General features: G+C 42.9%; 1 protein-coding gene across 6 annotated transcripts in view; it reads left to right on the forward strand.

Annotated features, from left to right (window-relative positions):
- The window catches only part of smarca2 (SWI/SNF related, matrix associated, actin dependent regulator of chromatin, subfamily a, member 2), a 211,363-nt gene that overhangs the window by 153,935 nt on the left and 39,338 nt on the right, over positions 1-18,090 (forward strand). For all 6 annotated transcript variants that reach the window (XM_068030208.1, XM_068030207.1, XM_068030205.1 and 3 more), the window contains one exon: positions 9,562-9,667. In XM_068030208.1, the coding sequence (XP_067886309.1) occupies positions 9,562-9,667 (106 nt within the window). The remainder of the gene's footprint in view (positions 1-9,561; positions 9,668-18,090) is intronic.

Consider the following 18,090-nt stretch of genomic DNA (forward strand, 5'->3'; position numbering starts at 1 on the left):
CCACCACCTGCAAGTTCCCCTCCAAGTCATACCATCCTGACTTGGAACTATATTGCCGTTCCTTCACTGTCGCTGGGTCAAAATCCTGGAACTCCCTTTCTAACAGCACTGTGGGTGTACCTACCCCACATGGACTGCAGCGGTTCAAGAAGGCAACTCACTACCACCTTCTCATGGGCAATTAGGGATGGGCAATAAATACTGGCCTGGCCAGCGACGCCCACATCCCATGAATGAATAAAAAAAGTCTGTACCAGCTCTCTGCAAGAGCAACTCAGTTAATCCCCATTCCCTGTAGCCCTACAAATTTTTTCTATTCTGGTGCTTATCCAATTCCCTTTTGAAAACCACAGTTGAATCTGCCTCCACCACACACTCATGCAGTGCATTCCAGATCCTAACCACTCACTGTGTGTAAAAAAAAAAAGATCTTTGTCGCTGTTGGTTCGTTTGCCAATCCCCTGAAATTGATGTGCTCAGGTTTTCGATCCTTCTGCCAATGGGAACATGATTTTGAGCAGTTCCATCAAACCTCCTCTCAAGCTCTCTTCTCGAAGGAAAACAATCCCAGCTTCTTTAATCTATCCACATAACTGGAAGTCCCTCATTCTTGGAGCCATTGTTGTAAATATTTGCTGCACCGTCTCTAAAACCTTCATATCCTTCCTAAAGTACAGTGCACAAAATTGAACAGTTGACGCCAAATGAGTGTTTTGTAAAGGTTTATCTTAACTTCCTTGATTTTGTACTTTATATCTTGATTTACAAAGTCCAGGATCCGTTATGCCTTTTTAACCACTTTCTGTGCCTGCTTTGCCACCTTCTCCAATTTGTGCACATGTACCCCCAGGTCTCCCTATTCCTTCCACCCATTCCCCCCCCCCCCACCTTTAGAATTGTAGTCTTCATTTTTAATTGCCTCTCCTTGTTCTTTCTCCCAAAATGTGTCACTTCACACTTCTCTGCATTAGATTTCATCTGTCTTGTTTCCACCTATTCCACCAGCCTATGAACTCTGTCAATAGCCTCATCACAGTTTACAGTACTTCCAGATTTTGTGTCAACTGCAAATTTTCAAATTGTGCCCTGTACACCCAAGTCTAGGTCATTAATATATATGATGAAAAGCAGTGGTCCGAGTACCAACCCCTGGGAATGCCATTGTAACCATCCAGTCCGAAAAATAACCGTTTACCACTACTCTCTGTTTCCAGCCAAATTTGTATCCGTGCTGCCCCAGTCCCTTTTATTCCATAGGCTTCAGCTTTGTTGACAAGCCTGTTATGTGGCAGTTTACCAAATGCCTTTTGGAAGTCCTTGTGAACCATAAAAAGCAGGACAAATCCAACCCGGCCAATTACCGCCCGATCAGTCTACTTTTGATCATCGGCAAAATGGTGGAAGGGGTCATTGACAGTGCTATCAAGTGGCACTTGCTGAGCAATAACCTGCTCACTGGCGCTAAATTTGGGTTCCAGCAAGGCCACTCAGCTCCTGACCTCGTCACAGCCTTGGTCCAAACATGGACAAAAGAGCTCAACTCCAGAGGTGAGGTGAGAGTGACTGCGCTTGACATCAAGGCAGCATTTTACTGAGTATGGCATCAAGGAGCCCGAGCAATACTGGAGTCAATGGGAATCGGTGGAAAACTCGCTGCCGGTTGGAGTCATACCTAGCACAAAGGAAGATGGTTGTAGTTGTAAGAGGTCAAACATCTCAGTCCTGGGACAACACTGCAGGAGTTCCTCAAGGTAGTTTCCTAGGCCCAACCATCTTCAGCTGCTTCATCAATGACTTTCCTTCAATCATAAGGTCAGAAGTGGGGATGTTCGCTGATGATTGCACAATGTTCAGCACCATTCGTGACTCCTCAGATACTGAAGCAGTCCGTGTAGAAATGCAGCAAGACCTGGACAATATCCAGGCTTGGGCTGATAAATGGCAAGTAACATTCGTACCACACAAGTGCCAGGAAATGACCATCTCCAACAAGAGAGAATCTAACCATTCTTCCCTTGACATTCAATGGCATTACCATCGCTGAATCCCCCACTATCAACATCCTAGGGGCTACTGTTGAACCAAGTCAGGAATGTGATGCAATCCTCTTCACTTGCCTGGATGGGTGCAGCTCCAACAACACTCAAGAAGCTCGACACCATCCAGGACAAAGCAGCCCACTTGATTGGCACCCCATCCACTTCCTTCAACATTCACTCCCTTTACCACTGATGCACAGTGGCAGCAGTGTGTACCATCTGTAAGAGGCACTGCAGTAACTCACCAAGTCTTCTTAAACAGCACCTTCCAAACCCACAATCTCTACCACCTGCAAGGACAAGGGCAGCGGATGCATGCGAACACCACCACCTGCAAGTTCCTCTCCAAGTCACTTGGAACTATATTGCCGTTCCTTCACTGTTACTGGGTCAAAATCCTGGAATTCCCTTCTTAACAGCACTGTTGGTGTGCCTACACCCCAAGGACTGCAGCGGTTCAAGAAGGCAGCTCACCACCACCTTCTCAAGGGCAGTTAGGGATGGGCAATAAATGCTGGCCTAGCCAGCGATGCCCACATCCCATGAATGAATAAAAAAAATCAACTGCATTACCTTCATTAACCATCTCTGTTACCTCATCAAAGTTCTCAATCAAGCTAGTTAAACATGATTTGCTTTTAGTGAATCAGTGCTGGCTATCCTTAATCAATCCACACTTGTCAAGTGACTGTTTAATTTTCTCCAGGATTATCAGTTCTAAAAGCTTTCACACACCGAGGTTAAACTGACTAGTTTGTAGTTACTGCGTTTATCCTTACACATTTGCAATTCTCCAGTCCTCTTGCACCACCCCCGTATCTAAGGAGGATTGGAAGATTACGACCAGTTCCTACGTATTTTCCACCCTTACTTCCCTCAGCATCTTCTGATGCATCCATCGGGTCGTGGTGACTTTACAACTTTACATCCAGCCAGTCTTTCTAATAACTCATCTTTATCAATTTTTAGCCTAACCAGTATCTCAACTACCTCCTCTTTCACTATGACTTTGGCAGCATCATCATCTTCCTTGCTAAAGATAGATGCAAAGTACTTATTTAGTATTTCAGCTATGCCCTCCGCTTCCATGCGTAGATCTCCATTTTTGGTCCCTAGTTGGCCCCAACCTTCCTCTTACTACCCTTTTACTATTTATATGCCTCTGGAAAACTTTTGGATTCCTTTTAATGTTAACTGCCAGTCTCTTCTCATGCTTTCTGTTTGGCTCTCTTATTTCCATTTTCATTTCACTGAACTTTTTATGTTCAGCCTGGTTCTCATCTGTTTTATCAACCTGACATCTGTCATACACCCCCTTTTTCTGTTTCATCTTACTTTCTATCTCTTTGATCATCCAGGGAACTCTGGCTTTGGTTGCCCTACCTTTTTCCCTCGTGGGAATGTACCTTGACTGTATCCGAATCATCTCCCCTTTAAAGACAGCCCATTGTTCCATTGCAGCCTGCCAATCTTTGATTCCAATTTACCTGGGACAGATCCATTCTCACCCCACTGAAATTGTCCCTTCTCCAATTATCTTTCCCACTAGTTAGAGTCCTATAGAATACACTCAGTAGTGTAATAGTACCTCTATTGTTTATTAATGCTAACCAAATGTCTTTGGCCCATCCATTAGTTTTCGCATTATCGGTACGGGGTGAAAACTTTGAAAAGAGCATAGTCCATTGGTGGACAGAGCAATTTAGTATGGACGCTGCTTTTTGTTACTTTGTTATTTTTTTAAGACTGTTTAAAACGTATGCGGCCTTGCATATTGGCCTTCAAAACTGAATCAGTCCACAGACCAGGACCTGGTATGTTTAGCTGTGGGAAAGTGACTTTCGGTGTGTTACTGATCCTGATTACTGACGGGACAAGAACTCTCACTGTGTTTAAAATTCATGCTTAAAACTTGAAGTCAGCTGTTTCAACTGTGATTGAAATCTAGTCTCATGGGAAGTAGGAAAGTTTCAATTTTATTACAGAACTAGAGGAATTGATTGACTAAAAGCAAAATACTGCAGATGCTGGAAATCTAAAATAATAACTAGAAATGCTGGAAATACTCAGCAAGTCTGGCAGCATCTGTGGAGAAAGAAGCAGAGTTAAGGTTTTAGGTCAGTGACCCTTCATCAGTTCTCACATGACTAACTGGCGGTTGGAGTTTTTTGAATTTGAACTTGCCACAGAGTTTTAAAACTCAGAAAGCTGTTTGCTCCTGGACTGGAAAAGACACCTTTCCTGTCTGCTCCCATCTCTTTCTCACGGAACTGTAGACCCATTGAAGACACATGAACCCCAAGAGAGAAAAGTCTCCTACAGTGAACAAGGTTTAAGAAGAATACTGGGCCCCAACGAAAAGCAAAAGGACTACAGTGAGCTCGAAACACAGTAACAAGAAACTCTTCTGATATTCTCTCAAACCTCTCCACTTTATTTTTCTTCTCTTTTCTGCCCCTATTTGCATGTGTGTATCGCGTATGCATGCTAGCGGTGGGGTGCGGTGTGTATCCGTAGATGTTAACCGAATTAGAGTTTAAGTTTAAGGTTTAATAAATTTCACTTTTCTTCTTTAAACCTGAGAAAACCTGCTTGTATTCATTTCTTTGCCTTATAATTGGAAAGTGGTGAACAAGGGTTCACCAAGGGGGAGCTCAAAACAGTGTGTTTAAAATTAAACCCTGTTACAATAAGACCAGGTGAAGACAATAAAAGACCCCGAGACACCTTTCTAACCTGGTCGTAACACTCAATACATTTACAACCAATAAATTACTTTTCAAGTGCATTCGCTGTCGTGTAGGCAAATGCAGTGCTAAGAACTCTCAAATAACAAATAAGTGATCAGTTAATATGCTTTTGGTGCTGCTCGATGGGAGAGAAAATATTAGCAAGGGCACCAGGAAAACCTCATGCTCTTGGAATACTGTCATAGGATCGTTTATGTCTACCTGAGCAGGCAGAGGAGGTATCAATTTTGATATCTGAAGTACAGCATCGTGATAATGCACTAAAATGCCAACCTAGACTATGTACCCAAGTCACCAGTGGGAGTTGAGCCCACAATCTTCTCACTCTGAGGCTGGAATATTATTAATTAAATCAAATTAACAAGTAGCAATGTGCTGTATTCATTCTATCCCAAGATAGATTAATGGGGGAAAGGATCATGTTCCATCATCAACAGCCGCAACTTGCATTTGCATAGCACCTGTAACATAGTAAAATGGCATAAGGCGCTTCACAGGAGCGTTATTATACAGACTTTGACACAGCTCAACTGCCCAAAAAGACTTTTAAGTCCTCCTGCTCCATCTCAGCATCCAACTATTCCTTAAATGATTTTAGGATTTTTGTTCAGTTCCTTCTATGAAAAACAATGCTGGACATCAATTCTAAATGAACCTTTTGCTATTTTGAATTTGGAGCCCTTGTCATTCTCGTTTGAAGTATTGGGCTGGATTTTAAAGGGACCCCGGGAACAGTGGCAGGGGTGGGGCATGAAGATCGCCATGGATGAGGCCCGCCACTGACCCCGGCAGGGCCCGGCCCGATCTGAATAGAGGCGGAGAGGCCTCGTGGCGGCTCCCATACCACTCGGCAACAGGACCACGATTTTCATATTTAAATAAAGTAACCTACCTGAATTAATTAATGAAGGTCCCGTCGTCTCCTTATTTGCTGCACCGATCTTCATTTTGGCGGCCAGCATTGCAGAGCCTTCGAATCCCCATTCGGGGAAATGAGGCGCGACTCCTGTAGGGAGGGGAGGAAGAACTTTTCTCAGTGCGAGAGGGGGACAGTAGGGTCAGACTCTTCGGATTGGTTGTGGAGGAGATGGGAAGGGGTTGGGGGTGAGGTCATATATTTACGGTAGGTATTCTGGAGGGGTGGGGGGGGAAGGGCAGGAATGATGTGTAATGCCATGGAGGGGGGGGTGCAGTGGGAGAGGGCATTGAAAGATTTTTTCTTCCATTTTTATTACGTTTACATTCACTGTCTTTTTAAAAATTTAAATGGTCATTTAGCGCTGTAAGCCCGTTACAAATGGCGGTTGCGCATTGGCGCAGGACATCGGGGATGACTCGCCCGCCCCCTCCACGTCATCAGGAGGGCAGGCGCATTGGCCACACTAATGAGCCACTGTGTTTGGAATTGCGGCAGCTCCACGCCACGCAGGCCTTCATGTTTTTCGCCTGCCGCCTATTTTGGCAGCGGGCTTTCAAAAGGCAGCCCACTGTCTCTAAAACTGCCGTTTCTTTTTTTTGCCATCTATTCTGTCTCTATAAAGTTGTACAATTTACAACTGAGTAGGAGACCATTTATTGTGTCTTTGTTGGTGCTGATAAAGTAGTGCTATTTAATCCCATTTGCCTATATCTTTTTATATCCTTACTCTTGTCATCACCTCTCAAGGACACAACCAAGTTTCTCCTATCTTTCTTCATAACTCAGTCCTCTGCAATAGGGACTAGTCTCAGCTCTTCTCTTTGCAATAAAACATTTTATTCTGAGTAGAATTGGTAACTGTTGTACTCATGCTTCATGAGTGGAAAGAAGTTTTTTGTAGATTAAGCAATTGAATTTTGGAAGGAATTGATGTCCTGGGAATTACATAACAGATTTTTAAGAGAATCCTGCTAAGGATGGTAGAATTGTAAATGTTCACATGCAACAGGCCACTTATTAATTGGGGCTCTACCGTTTTCAGCATTGCACTTCAGTGAATTACTTTCTAGGTCACGCACTAGTAGAATTTATACTCAGTCGACCACTATTGTTATGTGATTTCTGTAGTGAAAATGAAAACTTTCACAGAATGCACTGCATTGGTAATTGGATGCACAAGTTTGTTGAAATTTTGGGACATACAAGATGCTGGTCCATAATGAACAATGGTCAGTCAACAGGTTTCTGATCTTACTTAACCATTGGTTACAACCAATTGTCCACTATGCAAATGCTAAAACCACACTTCCACTGCAGATCTACCCTCTGCAGCAAAAAAAAGTACCTCTGTTATACCTGTAGTGTCCTTGCAAGTCTTAGCTTCTTTCATGAATTCTGGATAAGTGAATTTACATACCCTTGAAAGGAAACAAATGAGAGGTGTGCAAAATAGCAAGCAGTACAGAAACTAAACTCTACTTCAAACTAAGCACCAGTGCAATTCTTAAATGTAATTGTGCACAGCTCTTGCAAAGCTCCTAAACGTCCGATTTTAATACCCGTTCCCTAAATGATGAATGCAGTTTGATTCAGTTAAAACTGAGTAGATTTTGATGCATTCTGGTTTGGAAAATCAAAATGTAAGTCAAAACTGTATAAATTGTCATGTTCTAAAGACAATACACAGTTACTTTACTTTACTGATTGTGCCACATACTGTCTTTACCAGTATGCACTTCATCAGTTGTCTGCACTATAGTTTACTTTATATACAGTTGTTTATTTTACACTCATTTTATTTCATGAGTCAAATAAAACATCTGACAAGGACACTTCATTTCCTGTGATGTTAGTCAATATTGGGATGTCAGCAATTTATACTAGAATTGGCGCAACGCATAGGCATCTGAAAACAAATATATATACTATTCTTTCGAGCCGTTTCTACAGACTTGGGATAGCATTGATGTATGTACAGTTTCAGCCTGTGTGTCTCATCATCTTTCTTTTGGGCCTCCTTATCTCGAGAGACAATGGATACGCGCCTGGAGGTGGTCAGTGGTTTGTGAAGCAGCGCCTGGAGTGGCTATAAAGGCCAATTCTGGAGTGACAGGCTCTTCCACAGGTGCTGCAGAGAAATTTGTTTGTTGGGGCTGTTGCACAGTTGGCTCTCCCCTTGCGCCTCTGTCTTTTTTCCTGCCAACTACTAAGTCTCTTCGACTCGCCACAATTTAGCCCTGTCTTTATGGCTGCCCGCCAGCTCTGGCGAATGCTGGCAACTGACTCCCACGACTTGTGATCAATGTCACACGATTTCATGTCGCGTTTGCAGACGTCTTTATAACGGAGACATGGACGGCCGGTGGGTCTGATACCAGTGGCGAGCTCGCTGTACAATGTGTCTTTGGGGATCCTGCCATCTTCCATGCGGCTCACATGGCCAAGCCATCTCAAGCGCCGCTGACTCAGTAGTGTGTATAAGCTGGGGATGTTGGCCGCTTCAAGGACTTCTGTGTTGGAGATATAGTCCTGCCACCTGATGCCAAGTATTCTCCGAAGGCAGCGAAGATGGAATGAATTGAGACGTCGCTCTTGGCTGGCATACGTTGTCCAGGCCTCGCTGCCGTAGAGCAAGGTACTGAGGACACAGGCCTGATACACTCGGACTTTTGTGTTCCGTGTCAGTGCGCCATTTTCCCACACTCTCTTGGCCAGTCTGAACATAGCAGTGGAAGCCATCATATGACTGGCATATAAAGTGACTTGGCTATCGTGTTTATTTTTTTCTGGGTATTTACTACATTAGTGATTTACTAATATATAATGCACTGTGTGTGCATCAGACTGCAGCTCAGTAGAATAGATCTTCCTTTGTTAGTGATAATCCAAGAGTGTTTGACTCTAGCTACATAATTACTTATTACTGAAGGAGGCTCATAAGATATTTCCTCAATCTGATTAAATAAACAATAAATTTGTAGAAAATAGGTATGGTGCACCGTTGTGACATTTAAGAAATAGTGCAACACCTACAATAGACTAATAGCAGTACAGAAGCAAAATACTTTGGATGCTGGAAATCTGAAATTAAAACAGAAAATACTGGAAATACTTAGCAGGTCAGGCAGGATCTGTGTTATGAGTAAAGATCATTGACCTGGAAACGTTAACTCTATTTCTCTACGATGTTACCTGACCTGCTGAGTATTTATTTATTTTTATTTATTTAGAGATACAGCACTGAAACGGGCCCTTCGGCCCACCGAGTCTGTGCTGACCAACAACCACCCATTTATGCTAATCCTACATTAATCCCATATTCCCTACCATATCCCCACCTTCCCACAATTCTCCTACCACCTATCTACACTAGGGGCAATTTACCATGGCCAATTTACCTATCAACCTGCAAGTCTTTGGCTGTGGGAGGAAACCGGAGCACCCTGCAGAAACCCACACGGTCACAGGGAGAACTTGAAAACTCCGCACAGGCAGTACCCAGAACTGAACCCGGGTCACTGGAGCTGTGAGGCTGCGGTGCTAATCACTGTGCCGCCCAGCATTTCCTGCAACTACTAGCTGTTGGTTGGGTGAGGGAGCGGATTTTCCTGTCAATCGTAAATGGAATGTGGGGCTACTTTTATTATGACACTAAATACTGTAATTACTTTATAGTTGAAATGAAAGGCATGGATTCAATGGCCTGAATGCGTCCTTTTTTTCTGTAATGACTCTATGAATGTCAAATGGGTACAGATGAAATTTGAACTGAATTCATGTAAATTGTTGTACTGTGTTGGTGATGTGTGTTTGTAGAACTGATCTATTTTATTGACTTTTGTCTTCAAAATAGCTTGAGCCGACAGCTGAGTGAAGTTTTTATCCAATTGCCTTCACGGAAGGAGCTACCTGAATACTATGAGCTAATCCGAAAACCTGTGGATTTCAAAAAAATTAAGGTGAGATAGATAATAAACAAGGTTATTTAATCGTATAATAGAGCAATAATATAAAATTTTGTTTTTCTTCTCTAGCGTCAGTGATTTTTTTTTAAACTACTGGGCAAATAATCAGATTTTATTTTTAAACTGACTTGAATCACTTGTGTTCTGCTGAATTGAAAAGAGAAACCGCAGCAAATTTTCATCTTCCAGGTTAACATGGGAAATGTTAAGTAGAGCAGGACATTGCATTCAAAATTAAATATTTCAAGATGTATTTTAAAAAGTGCTAATGGTTATGTAAATGACCTTGTTGAAAAGAAGTTTACACACTATAAATGTAGAAACAAGAATGAAACATGCTTTTTTTCAGATGCAGTACTGTTCTGAATGAGGAATTTCTTAGTTTTAGGGGCCCCCAGTCAGCAGTGAAGAGATATCACATGAACCTTCTTACTCTGTATTCAGAACCCTACATTTTGTCTGTTTCTTCCTTTCCCTGTCCTCCTCCTCCAAACTTTAGCATGATCTTTCCAATTCTAGCAACTTTCTCCTCAAGTGAGATTGCATAATCACATCGCTGCCAGGACTAAAGATGGTGCTGCTCAAATAATCACAGGAAGGCAACCTGACCGAAACACATGGCAGCACACAATAGAGGGAGGGAGAAAGTGAGTGAGCGGGATGGGGGGAAGGGGAGCGGAATGGGCCGGGTATGGGGGGCGGGGGGGGGGGGGGGGGTGGTGGGAGGGCAGTGGACCGAGCCGGTACCGGTGGGGATGGGGGGGAGCGGAGGGGCTGGAGAGAGCAGCGAGGGGGGGGTGCAGAGCGGCCAGAGAGAGCAGCGAGGGGGGGAGCCATGCTTGACACATGGGTGAATACGTTAGCGTTGCATTGCTGTACGTGTAAAGCGCATGTGCAGAGGCTGACCAGGCGCGTTGCCCAAAGATGCATGCGTCACACGATGACGTCATCGGCACATGTGCTAACCAGTCCTGGCAAGTCGGAATGCAGCGCACACGCAGAGAGCAGGAGCCCGTCTGCGCAAGTACACACCTTGGCGCAGCCTGGTGACATCAGTGGTCAACTGCGTTGTCAGGAATCACTTTGAAATTATATTGATGTAATGCTGCTGATAGCTACCAGTCTTTATTTTCAGTTTCTCTTGCACTAGATTCAGACTCAAGTGTTTGAGGATGTTTTATTTATGATTAGATGTTCTATCCACTCCAAACCAATACTTTTCTCGATCATTGAAGTCATCCATCATCGATTTATTAAGTATACAGTACATGAAATAGCACTTTACATATGCTTAACAGAGTACTTACTAAAGATGGTTTGGTTGAGGATCTAAACATGTCAAATCTGAACTCTCTTAGGCCTTTATAATTGCAAATACTTGTTGCAAACTCACTTTTTCAAAATATTATTTTGCCCTGACTACGTGACAATCCATCCATTTCTGCACGATATGATTATACAAAAATTAAAATGCAACTCCATATAAGGAAAATTTACTTCAGTTTGTCCCTAATCAGTTGTTTCAGTCAGTAAGCAGATTTCCTTACTTAATCTTTTTCCGTTGGGCTATTGAGATCAATATAACTTGCTTAATTTTTGTGTTATCAATAGTTTCCCTCTTGCATGTAATTTCTGTTCTAGCAAGTGAAATCTTTAATTATAAGTCTGTCTTTGACTGGGACTGAGTGATACAGACTCGATCTCTTGTTTTTTTTTATTATTTATTTCATGGGATGCGGGCATCGTTGCCAAGGCCAGCATCTGTTGCCCTAGACACCACAATTAAAATGGATAATCTATACCCAGATGTTTTCCTTTTGTAGGACTAACTATTTTCTCTGAAATTTACCAGCACTAATTATAGATTCTTGAAACTTGGGAACCGGTGTAGAATGGCACATCTTTAAGTCCCTCATTACTTCATCCTGAAACTAACCATTGTTATGCCTTGCTTCAACAGTTCAGTGGTTACACTTTTAAATTTTATTTGTGCTTCCCTGCTTAACAAGCAAAGTTTAAAGGTTAATATTACTACAGTATAAAGAGAAACATTAGTATAACATTAGTAGACTTTAGGACAGTATAATTAACCTTTTGCTTACACAAGTCTCAGAGATACCATTCATTCCTCACATAAACCTTAACAATTGGATAGATTAGTAATAACTGAGCTGCCTTAGATTTTTGGCTTTTTTTTATTCGTTCATGGGATCTGAGTGTCGCTGGCAAGGGCGGCCTTTTTGCCCATCCCTAATTGCCCTTAAGGTGGTGTTGAGCCGCCTCTTGAACCACAGCAGTCCATGTAGTGTAGGTGCACCCACTGTGCTATTACAATTTCACAATTTATTGATACAGCACTGAAACAGGCCCTTCGGCCCACCGAGTCTGTGCCGACCAACAACCACCCATTTATATTAACCCCACAGTAATCCCATATTCCCTCCCTACCTACACTAGGGGCAATTTACAATGGCCAATTTACCTATCACCTGATAGTCTTTGGCTGTGGGAGGAAACCGGAGCACCCGGCAAAAACCCACACGGTCACAGGGAGAACTTGCAAACTCCGCACAGGCAGTACCCAGAACTGAACTCGGGTCCCTGGAGCTGTGATGCCGCGGTGCTAACCACTGCGCCGCCCAATTAGGGAAAGAGTTCCAGGATTTTGACTCGGCAACGGTGAAGAAATGGCGGTTATAGTTTCCAAATCAGGATAGTGTGTGACCTTGGAGGGGAACTTGCAGCTGGTGGTGTTCCCATGCATCTACTGCCCTTGTTCATTGTGGTAGAGGTCGCAGGTTTGGAAGGTGCTGTTGAGGTAAGCCTGTGGAGTTGCTGCAGTGCATCTTGTAAATGGTATGCACTGCAGCCACTGTGTGCCAGTGGCGGAGGGAGTGAATATTTAAGGTGGTGGATGGGGTGCCAACCAAGCATGCTGCTTTGCCCCAGATAGTGTCGAGCTTCTTGAGTTTTGCTAGAGTTGCACGCATCCAAGCAAGTGGAGTGTATTACATCACACTCCTCACTTGTACCTTGTAGATGGTGGAAGGGCTTTGGGGAGTCAGGAGGTGAGTTATTCGCTGCAGAATTCCCAGCCTCTGACCTGTTCTTGTAGCCTCATTATTTATATTGTTATGATCCCGTCAGGTCCCGTTAACCTTTAAAAAAAGAAAAAGTCGAATTCCCAGTTATTACTAAAAGAATTACACCACAAGATCTTGCATTGTAAACAAAAAACTTTACTGTACAAGAGTAAATTAAAGCAAAACACTACGAACTTAACACTACAATTTGGAAACACTTATTTTAAACTCAAAATGTTAACAGAACATGAAGATCTGTACTTCAAACTCTAAATCTCAACAGAACATTTCTATTTGACTGTTTGTTCCACCCCAAGAATTTCCCTATACTTTACAGGATCTTAGCGTTTGTTCACTTCTCCTGGGACCCACCCAAAATGTATCACAGCTCTTATGAATTCACTTCGATTTCCTTAATTCCTTAGCTATCTTCTGAGCTATCAGATCTCCTGAATCTGGACTTCCCAGCTTGAGCACAGGCCTTACTCAAAATAGAAACCCCCCTGGTTCTCGATGGCCTCTTTGCTCCTGAGTCCAGCAGGCTTCCAAAAGCCAACTGCTTGTCTGAAGCCAACAGATTTCCAAAAGCCAACTGACTGACTGTCGGCAAGCACACAGTTCAAAAACCTAACTGGCGCCCCCTGCAGCTTCTATCTCCATAGCAAGTGGTACACGTTTGATGTCCCAGATAACAATTTAATTAATTCCAACTCCAAATCTTTTTTTTTGATTTTTGATACCGACATGAATCATTGATATTGCTAACAATGACAGAACAAACTCTCCTAGACTTTCTGGTTCCAGCTACCCAACTAAATGAGACCACCTGTGGTTTTATGGTTTTCACCCCTCTGACTCTGACTCTGAAAGAACTCATGGAGAGATTTTTGAACGTTAAATCTTCTTTGTTCTGGGAAATCATATGAATAATTTAAACGCCTGACTGAGGTAGTTGCAGACATACCGTCTCCATCAAAAAGTTGAGGGGGGGTCCCATTGTGTAGGGTCTTTATGCTTCCCAAATGATTTTACTAAATAAACATGGGCCACCCTTTGATTTGTAAACACCCTAGGCTTGTTTGCTAGCTTCTCAAACCAGGTGATATTGTTTGTCTTACATTAAAAAAATTCAATTCCCAAATTAAAGGTTACCTCTAGAAAATTAATACAAACCATGAACCAGGTGATCATAACAATAGTCTAGTTAAGTTTCTGGTCATGGTAACCCCCAGGATATTGATGGTGGGGGAAATTTAGCAATGGTAGTGTCGTTGAATGTTGAGGAAAAGGAATAGATTCTCTCTTGTTGGAGGTGGTCATTGCCTGGTACTAGTGTGGCTTGATTATTACTTGCCACTTATCGGCCCAAGCCTGAATGTTGTCCAGATGTTGTTGCCTGTGGGCATGGACTGCTTCAGTATCTGAGAAGTTGCGAATGGTACTAAACACTGCAATCATCATTGAACATCTCCAGTTCTGACCTTGTGTTGGAGGGAAGATAATTGATGAAGCAGCTGAAGATGATTGGGCCTAGGATACTACCCTGAGGAACTCCTGCAGCGATATCCTGGGGCTGAGATGATTCACCTCCAGCAAATATCACCATCTTTGTGCTAGGTATGACTCCAACCAGTGGATTTTCTCCCAATTCCCATTGACTTCAATTTTGCTAGAGCTCCTTGGTGCTACACTTGGTCAAATGGTGCCTTTATGTCAAGGGCAGTCACCCTCACCTCACCTCTGGAATTCAGCTCTTTGGTCCATGTTTAAACTTAGGCTGTAAAGAGGTCTGCAGCCGAGTGGCCCTGGCAGAACTGAAACTAAGCATCACTGAGCAGGTTATTCATGAGTAAGTGTTGCTTGATAGCACTGTCAACATCACCTTCCATCACTTTGCTATGAAATAAACACATTTGTATGATATTGTTGCGATCTTTTAGAATTGTTTATAACACATTCTATATTGTGCAATTAAATGCAGAGTTTTGCTTCATTTTTAAAAACCAGTGAATCTAATGGGATTGATCATTTAAGTTGGAGGATGCACTGTTCTGTAAGGACAGGACATTATACCATGTAAAATAAATAATTAGGACTAGAAGGTGTAATCATTCTGCATTCTTGAAATGAATGGTTGGTTCACTTGTAAGGTAGTTTGCTGTTGAGAATCCTGGCTTTGATTGCTGGCTCAATTAAGTTGTTGACAGTATTCAACTGATGTATTTAGAGAAAACTAAAATGTGTTGTCAGTTTGCTTTGTATTTGTAACAGAACCAATGCAGGAGATAGAAAGTGTAAATTAGACTAATTATAAAATTCAGTGTTACACTTTCTAAAATGTTCATTTCCTTTAAGATGCATTAACATTCCAGAAGTTTATCAATATTCCAAAGCTGAAATTACATTAAACCATTATTAAACTTCAGATGTAGATCAGATGCCAAGACCTGAATTGACTCTGAAGCTAATATGATTAGCTCTACCTCCTCCATGCTGGTTCCAGTGTAAGCTGGTACAAATTCAGACTGCATTTACACTGTGACTAAGCATTGTATGAACCAAAGTTGCCAAAAAGAGTTGTAGGAGCAGCCCATTCAGCCCCTTGAGCTGGTTCCTCCATTCAGTTAGATCATATCTGATTTATATCTTCATTCCCATCTACCCGTCTTCGTTCCGTAACTGCTAATACCCTTGCATAACAAAAAACGATCAATCTCAATTTTGGAAATTTCAATTGGCCTAACTGCTTCAGAATGTTTGGGGAGAGAGTTCGAGAATTCCTTTATACTTTGTGTAAGAAATGCTTCCTAACATCATTCCTGACAGCCTAGCTTTAATTTGAAGTTTTTGCCCCCTTGTTCTGAACTCTCCCACCAAAGGAAATAGTTTCTCTCTATCTACCCAATATCTTTTTAATCACCTCAATTAGGTCACTCCTTAATCTTCCATATTCCAAGGAATACAAGCCTACTGTATGCAACCAGACCACACAATTTAATACATTTAGCCTTGGTGTGAGTGTGCACTGCGCCCCTTCCAAGGCCAGTATATTCTTCCTGAGGTGCTGTGTCCAGAATTGAATATAGGTCTCTAGATGGGTTCTTATTGAGCTTTATATAACTAACGTAACTTTTATTCCTTTGTATTCTTTGAGGTATGTATGGTTCCAGAGGCAGATTCTGATGTAAGCGTTGATTAAAGAATTAAAGGATATGGTATTGTCATGGTTATGGCATTGAACCAACCCAAAAGCTGAGAGTTCAAATTCTATTGTGACAAGCTACAAAATTGAATAAATCTGATAATTTGTACCTAGCACCAGAAACATGACTAAGAAACCACCGGATTACTACTTTTTTAAGAACAAACTTATTCATTAGTGTCCTTCAAGGAACTTGCACCCACTTGATTTAGCCTACATGTGACTCCTGTATATACCATATGATTTTCACTTATTGTCGTCAGGTCAACTTGGAATGGACAATAAATTCTGCCTTCGCAGTATTTTCCAATATCCCAAGAGCAAGTACAAACAGAAAGTAATACACAAGGCTTTTAACAATGCTGGGTACCACACTTTAGGAAGGATATGAAGGCCTGAGAGAGGGGATAGAAAAGATTTACAAGAATAGTTTGCAGGAATGAGGGACTTCAGCTACATGGATTATTTTTAGTTAGAGGTACAGCACTGAAACAGGCCCTTCAGTCCACCAAGTCTGTGCCGACCATCAACCACCCATTTATACTAATCCTACATTAATCCCATTACCCTCTCACGTCCCCACCTTCCCTCAATTCCCCTACCACCTACCTATACTAGGGGCAATTTATAATGGGCAATTTACCTGTCAACCTGCAAGTCTTTGGTTGTGGGAGGAAACCGGAGCACCCGGAGAAAACCCACGCGGTCACAGGGAGAACTTGCAAACTTGGCACAGGCAGTACCCAGAATCGAACCCGGGTCACTGGAGCTGTGAGGCTGCGGTGCTAACCACTGCGCCACTGTACCGTTGATGTTGGTATCCTTAGAACAAGGAAGGTTGAGAGAGATTTGATAGGGATGTTCAAAATCTTGAGTTGTCTAGCAGATAGAGAGAAACCCTCTCTATTTAGATTTTGCAGAAGGGCCTAGAACCAGAGGGTACAGATTTAAGATGAATGGCAAAAGAACCCAAGGAGACATGAGGAAAAACTTTTTTTACTCGCTGGCTGGGGAGAGAGGTGCTCTTTGGTCTCTTTCTTTTCTGCCTTTTCAGCCTCCACGGTACAGGGGAAAAGGCTGATTGGCAAATAACTGGTAAGTTATTCCACTTATTACACTAGCAATAATTAGATTGTAAAGCTAAGTAATGGCAGGGCAGCTCGGCCAAGTGGAATGTGCCTCCTGTGGTATGTGGGAAGTCATGGACGCACCATGTGTCCTTGACAAACACATCTGCAGGACATGTCACCGGCTGCAGAAGCTTGAGCTCCAGGTTTCGGAACTCGAGCAGCGGCTGGAGTCACTGTTGTGCATCCGTGAGGCAGAGAACTATGTGGATAGCACGTTTCAGGAGGTAGTCACCCTGGAGCCTAAGAGAGCATAGGCAGAGAGGGACTGGGTGGCTGCCAGACAGACAAAAAGGTCAAGGCAGGTAGTGCAGGAGACCCCGGAGGGTATCTCACTTTCTAACTGGTATTCAGTTCTGAGTACTGATGGGAAAGAGGGTTCCTCTGGAGAATGCAGTGAGAGTCATAACCAAAGCACCATGGGTGGCTCAGCTGTGCAGAGAGGGAGGAGAAAGGACAAGAGAGCAATAGTGGTAGGGGATTCTATAGTTAGGGGAACAGATAGGTGTTTCTGTGGTTGCAGACGTGGTTCAGGGATGGTATGTTGCCTCCCTGGTGCAAGGATCATGGATAACACTGAGTGGATACAGAGCATTCTAGAGGGCGAGGGTGAACAGTTGGAGGTCGTGGTCCACATTGGTACCAACGATGTAGGAAGAAAGAGGGAAGAGGTCCTGCAGGCTGAGTTTAGGGAATAAGGAATGAGATTAGCAAGTAGGACCTCAAAGGTAGTAATCTCTGGATTACTCCCAAGGCCACGTGCTGGTGAGTATAGAAATAGGAAAATACTTCATGGCTGGAGAGATGGTGCAGGAGGGAGGGCTTCAGATTTCTGGGGCATTGGGACCGGTTCTGGGAAAGGTGGGACCTGTACAAGCTGGATGGTCTGCACCTGAACAGGACTGGGACACATATCCTTGCAGGAACGTTTGCTTGTGCTGTTGGGGATGGTTTAAACTAGTTTAGCAGGGGGATGGGAACCTGAGCACAGTCTTAGATAGGACA

The sequence above is a fragment of the Heterodontus francisci genome, chromosome 4 (genome assembly GCF_036365525.1).
Source record: "Heterodontus francisci isolate sHetFra1 chromosome 4, sHetFra1.hap1, whole genome shotgun sequence".
NCBI classification, from domain to species: domain Eukaryota; kingdom Metazoa; phylum Chordata; class Chondrichthyes; order Heterodontiformes; family Heterodontidae; genus Heterodontus; species Heterodontus francisci.